The 6,776-nt window shown below is 52.4% G+C and overlaps 1 protein-coding gene across 1 annotated transcript in view; it reads left to right on the forward strand.

Moving 5' to 3' along the window:
• Positions 1-601: 601 nt before the first annotated feature.
• The window catches only part of SORL1 (sortilin related receptor 1), a 66,914-nt gene continuing 60,739 nt past the window's right edge, over positions 602-6,776 (forward strand). The window contains exons 1-4 of the mRNA XM_018568605.1: positions 602-710; positions 3,607-3,723; positions 4,992-5,117; positions 5,502-5,663. Of these exons, the coding sequence (XP_018424107.1) occupies positions 612-710; positions 3,607-3,723; positions 4,992-5,117; positions 5,502-5,663 (504 nt within the window). The 5' untranslated portion in view covers positions 602-611. The remainder of the gene's footprint in view (positions 711-3,606; positions 3,724-4,991; positions 5,118-5,501; positions 5,664-6,776) is intronic.

The raw sequence follows: 6,776 nt of genomic DNA on the forward strand, positions 1-6,776 counted from the left end.
CTGGATAGAGGGCACCCCCCATCCATACCCCCCTGTATAGAGGACACACTGCATCTATCTCCCCCTGTATAGAGGACATACTCCATCTATCTCCCTCTGTATAGAGGACACACTCCATCTATCACCCCCTTTATAGATGACACACTCCAGCTATATCTCACCTATATAAAGGACACACTCCATCTATGCCCCCCTTTATAGAGGACAGACTCCATCTATCTCACCCTGTATAGAGGACACACTCCGTCTATCTCCCTGTATAGAAGACACACTCCATCTATCCCCCCCTGTATAGAGGACACACTCCATCTATCCCCCACTGTATAGAGGACACACTCCATTTATCCCCCGTACTCGGTTCTCTGTCTCTGTGATATTTCCACCGCTCCGTTATAATAAACTCCTATATAACTACAGGCGGCCGGCTCCTCCTCTAAAGGCGGGGCGTCTAAGAGTGGGCAGGAAGGAGGCGGGCTAAATATGAAAGGGGCCGGAAAGAGGCGGGCTGACTTTCTAAAACACCACAATAGGGGCGGAGCTCTGCACGAAGGGGGCGAGGCAATGTGTCCGCTGGGGGCGGGGTGCCGGTGATGGTCACGTGCCCTGGGAAGATGGCGGTGATCGGTCTACTGTTGCTGATGCTGTCGGTGCTCGGTGAGGGGGGGAGAGCGGAGCCCGGAGCGGGCCCCCCATTGCGAGTGTACGGACAGGTAGGAGCCCCCTGTCTGTGTGCACAGTGCTGTAAATCAGTGTCCCCCTCCCATACACAGTGCTGTATATCAGTATCCTCCTCCCATACACAGTGCTGTATATCAGTATCCTCCTCCCATACACAGTGCTGTATATCAGTATCCTCCTCCCATACACAGTGCTGTATATCAGTATCCTCCTCCCATACACAGTGCTGTATATCAGTATCCTCCTCCCATACACAGTGCTGTATATCAGTATCCTCCTCCCATACACAGTGCTGTATATCAGTATCCTCCTCCCATACACAGTGCTGTATATCAGTATCCTCCTCCCATACACAGTGCTGTATATCAGTATCCTCCTCCCATACACAGTGCTGTATATCAGTATCCTCCTCCCATACACAGTGCTGTATATCAGTATCCTCCTCCCATACACAGTGCTGTATATCAGTATCCTCCTCCCATACACAGTGCTGTATATCAGTATCCTCCTCCCATACACAGTGCTGTATATCAGTATCCTCCTCCCATACACAGTGCTGTATATCAGTATCCTCCTCCCATACACAGTGCTGTATATCAGTATCCTCCTCCCATACACAGTGCTGTATATCAGTATCCTCCTCCCATACACAGTGCTGTATATCAGTATCCTCCTCCCATACACAGTGCTGTATATCAGTATCCTCCTCCCATACACAGTGCTGTATATCAGTATCCTCCTCCCATACACAGTGCTGTATATCAGTATCCTCCTCCCATACACAGTGCTGTATATCAGTATCCTCCTCCCATACACAGTGCTGTATATCAGTATCCTCCTCCCATACACAGTGCTGTATATCAGTATCCTCCTCCCATACACAGTGCTGTATATCAGTATCCTCCTCCCATACACAGTGCTGTATATCAGTATCCTCCTCCCATACACAGTGCTGTATATCAGTATCCTCCTCCCATACACAGTGCTGTATATCAGTATCCTCCTCCCATACACAGTGCTGTATATCAGTATCCTCCTCCCATACACAGTGCTGTATATCAGTATCCTCCTCCCATACACAGTGCTGTATATCAGTATCCTCCTCCCATACACAGTGCTGTATATCAGTATCCTCCTCCCATACACAGTGCTGTATATCAGTATCCTCCTCCCATACACAGTGCTGTATATCAGTATCCTCCTCCCATACACAGTGCTGTATATCAGTATCCTCCTCCCATACACAGTGCTGTATATCAGTATCCTCCTCCCATACACAGTGCTGTATATCAGTATCCTCCTCCCATACACAGTGCTGTATATCAGTATCCTCCTCCCATACACAGTGCTGTATATCAGTATCCTCCTCCCATACACAGTGCTGTATATCAGTATCCTCCTCCCATACACAGTGCTGTATATCAGTATCCTCCTCCCATACACAGTGCTGTGTATCAGTATCCCCCTCCCATACACAGTGCTGTAAATCAGTGTCCCCCCCTCCCATACACAGTGCTGTAAATCAGAATCCCCCCCTCCCATACACAGTGAGAGATCCCCCATGAAATGTGACGATCCGATTGATGAGTTGGACCAGGGGGGCGGGGCTTTGCATGGATCCCGTCATTGCTCCTTTAATGTCTTTGTAATCTGGAAAGGAACATGAAATCACTGTAATTACAGGTCATGCCGCGCAGCGCTCATCTGGCGGGACATGTCCTTTAATTATCAGCGCAGGGATGTCTCCGGGGTCCCCGTCCCGCGCCACTGTTTTCTACCTGCGGGTTGCGTCATTCTTCTGTTCGTGGACAGTGTCAGTGTCCCCGGGGTCACAGTGCAGGCCGCAGGCCGTCCTTTGCCGGGGCCGATTGCAGAACATCTTATATGTGACTTCCTTGCTGTTCCATATTTGCACGAGGTTCATTTTCTATATAGATACTGCAGATCACAATCTCTGCAACAACCTGCCATCAATCAAAGCTCCTGTGTATGCTTTCTAAAGATTAGGTGTCCCCCTCCCCCCCAAACCTCCCCTTGTATTGTTTTCACCGTGTGTTTCTTAGGTCTCCTGGGGGCCCGGAGGATGGATGTGTGCTGAGAGATCGCCCCGAGGCGGCACACAGTGCGGGTGATCGGACCGGTTCTTCCCGTTATCCATCCGTCACTGTCGTCTTATCTCTGCTGTGTCCATAGATACCGCCGACCCGGAGCCCCGCCCCCAACTTAGAGACCCCGTCACCAATAATAAATGTGGCCCCCGCAAAGGAGAAATTGATTGGTTAAAGCTGACCTCCGTCCTCCCCTTCAGTCTTCTATCTGACCTCCGTCCTTCCCTTCAGTCTTCTATCTGACCTCCGTCCTTCCCTTCAGTCTCATATCTGACCTCCGTCCTTCCCTTCAGTCTCATATCTGACCTCCAGTCCTTCCCTTCAGCCTTATATCTGACCTCCGTCCCTCCCCTTCAGTCTTCTATCTGACCTCCGTCCTTCCCTTCCTCTGATGTCACTGCACACTGGGAGCTTCTCACAATGTGTGCAGCAAGTCAGATAGAGGCCGCCTCATTTCATGGCTGGAGGACACCCAGCATCATCTAGCCCTTTCCTCCCTAGCTGCACTGGCCCCTGCCCCTTTTATTGAATCTTAGTTCTCTTAATCATGGGAAAGGATTGTTTTTTCTGTCCACCCAGTCCTGAGATTCACACAGCTCTGTCCCACAGCGCAGCCCTGCCTGGCAGGGGAGGAGACCCGATATTTAGAAAGCAGGATCTTTGATGACAGGTTCTTGCTGAGATTGTGATCCATGGCTCGCCTTATTAGGAGTCCTTGCTGGGCCAGGCAGCCCCTCCTCCACCTATCAGGGCGCACTGTAGGTATCATGTGACCGCTGTGAACATCCTCTTCTCTTCTGCCCTCTTTTTTTTTTTTCAGGTCAGCCTCAATGACTCTCACAATCAGATCGTCGTCCACTGGGCCGGAGAGCAGAGCAACGTCATTCTGGGACTGACCCGGGGCGGCCTGGGCTCGGGGGCCACGAAAAACAGCAATGTAAGTCACTTATTTTATGTCTTTTTCCCCTTGTGGGCGGAGCTTATGGTCCTCGGGGGTGTGTACCCTGATTATAGCCGATTGGGTTACCACCAATGTGCTCTTTTGCCACATTCAAATTCGGCGCAGTGAGAAGTGATCTTATTGGATGGGGATGCACTGATACCAATTTTTCAGTATCAAGTACGGGTACCGATATTTTTTTTTGGGGTGCTCGCCGACACCGAATACCGGCATCCGCGGGCCCGGATTATCATCTTCCTGGTGGCCGGCGAAGCCGATGTTCTAGCGAAAGAGCGCCGGCTTCTCTTCTCTCCACACTGCGAGGCAGCCTGGCTTCCCGACCAATCAAGAAGCTGGACGGCAAGTCATGACGTGGCGCTGGGCTTTCCGATTGGTCAGGCTGCCTAGCAATGAGTGAAACTGGCCTCCCAGCCAATCGGAAAGCTGGGAGTCGGGTTGTCACCGAGGGTGGTTTTTCAGTATCGAGTACCGATATCTTTTTTTTCCGGTACTCGCTGATACCGAATACAGAGTACCGGTAGTCCCATTAGGGAAGCCAGGTGGCGTGTAATGACCCGATTGGCAGGGAAGCCGTCTCCATGCTCCCTCGTCGCTAGGTGATGAGAAAACATGGAGCCGGCTTTCCGGCCAATCAGGAAGCTGGGCGCCGTGTCACGAGGGAGCATGGAGCCAGCTTCCTGACCAATCGGGAAGCCGGGGCAGCAAGTCATTACACTCCTCCCGGCTTCCTGATTGGCCAGGAAGCCGGCTCCATGCTCTCTCGTCACAAGTGATGAGGTAGCATGGAGCTGGCTTCCCAGGCCAATCAGGAAGCCGGGAACAAATGACGAGGGAGCATAGAGCAGGCTTCCCGGGCCAATCAGGAAGCCGGGCAGCTTGTAATGACTCGCCGCCCGGCTTCCTGATACCTCAAAGTATCGGGCCAGGCATCGGTGCACAAGTATCGGTATCGGTGCATCCCTAGTTATAACCCACCACCCGGCTTCCTGGTCAGGAAGCTAGGTTGCCTAGCAGCAAGTGAAGCCGGCTTCCTTGTCAATCAGGAAGCCGGGCGGCAGGTTATAACCGTCTCCATGCTCCCTCGCGGCACTGCCGGTCAGAGGGAGGTATCCCTCTCTCTCATCTGCATTCTGGGAATCCCCCCTCTCCCATGTGACATATCTTAGACATCCTCCATGTGAATTGTGTGACCCCCCCCCTGGATACATGAGCGCAGTCTTAGTAATTCCCGCCTTCCCTTCCAGGTCTACGTCTCCTACGACTACGGGAAAAGCTTCAAGAGGATCTCGGAGAAGTTCCTCCACAACAATGGGAACGGCGACGTGGCCACCATGGAGCAGTTCTTCCACAGCCCCGCAGACAACAAGAGGGTGAGCGGCGCCGCCCGCCTGGGTCACGCCGTCTATTTTTATAGCCTCAGCTCACAGTTCCGTCACGGCAGCGGGCGGAGGTGACGAGCTCTTCTCGGGAACAGGGGGGGAGGTGATAACCAGGAGCGAGAAAGTGATCCCGTCACCGGGAAGGAGTCCTCTGAGCCGATAATGAGTGACACCGCGGGTGGCCGCATGTTCCCGCATCACCTGACATAGCGGCTCCCGAGTCACGTGATCACGCGGCATTGTTTATAAATGACGGTTACAGTTATTTATGTGAATTTCAGCAAATTGTCCCGATTTTCGCTGATATTTCTCGGAAACCATTCTAGTGTAATCATCGCTGAGCGTGGGTTCTGATCGGCCTCTCTTCTCTTCTAGTACATCTTTGTGGACACGGACGCGTCCTACCTCTGGATCACCATGGACTTCTGCGTTGCCATCAGGGGGTTCTCCGTCCCCTTCAAGCCTACCGAGCTTCTCCTCCACAGCACGGACCCCAACCTGGTCCTCGGGTACGACAAATCCCACCCCAACAAGCAGGTAAGACGTCGCTTCTCTCTGGTTCCGAGGTCACTGGACTTCTCGGGTCACGTGTCGCTCATGAAGCTTCCAATGTTCAGCTTCTGTGGTCGGTCTCGCGTGTGCGGGATTACATGTCATGGGAAGAACTCTGCATTCAATCATTGTATGAACCAGGGATCGACCAAAACTAATATTGGTATCGGTGCCGACACCGAGTATTTGGGTGAGTACTTGTACTCGCCCAAATGCTCCGATACCTTCCCTGATACCAGAACCGGAAGATTTCCTCTGACCGGCAGTGCTGTAGGGAAACATGGAGCTGGCTTCCCGTGCAATCAGGAAGCCGACTCCATGCTGATTTGGCTGGGAAGCCGGTTTCCCAGCCATTCGGCATCGAGCCGGCCAAACAGCATAGAGTGGACTTCCCGGCCAATTAGGAAGCCGGGAGGCAGTTCCTTACTGGCTTCCTAATTGGCCAGGAAGCTGGCTCCATGCTGATTGTCTGTGGAGCCGACTTCTCAGCCAATCGGCATCGTGCCAGCTAAACAGCATGGGTCTGGCTTCCCGGCTAATTACTTGCCTCCCGGGCTTCCTGATTGGCCGAGAAAACGTCTCCATGCTGATTGGCTGGGAAGCCGGTTTCCTGGCCAATGAGCGTCTAGCAGGCCAAACAGCATCTCGCAGACTTTCCGGCCAATTAGGAGGCTGGGAGGTGGTTCATTACCCGCCTTCCGGCTTCCTAATTGGCCAGGAAGCTGGCTCTTTGCTGATCGGCCAATCAGGAAGCCAGGAGGTGGGTCGTTACTTGCCTTCCAGCTTTCTGATCGGCCGGGAAGCTGGCTCCATGCTGATTGCCAATCAGCATGGAGTCGGCCATACAACATGGAGCCAGCTCCATGGCAGCAGAAGCACCGGTATAGGTACTCGGTATCTGCATGTGCCGATAGCAAAATATTGGTACTCGTACTTGATACCGAAAAACCGGTATCGGTGCTTTCCTAATATGAACTTAAAGTGACATTAAACTCGGGAATTAAATCCTAAAAAACCATCCAAGACTCTGAACAACAACATCCCGGCCACAAAGACAGTCAGCCGTTTCTATAGCTCCAAGCATTGTGATATCTCGAC

The sequence above is a fragment of the Nanorana parkeri genome, unplaced genomic scaffold, assembly GCF_000935625.1.
Source record: "Nanorana parkeri isolate BGI_ZX_2015 unplaced genomic scaffold, ASM93562v1 scaffold1215, whole genome shotgun sequence".
Classification (NCBI taxonomy): domain Eukaryota; kingdom Metazoa; phylum Chordata; class Amphibia; order Anura; family Dicroglossidae; genus Nanorana; species Nanorana parkeri.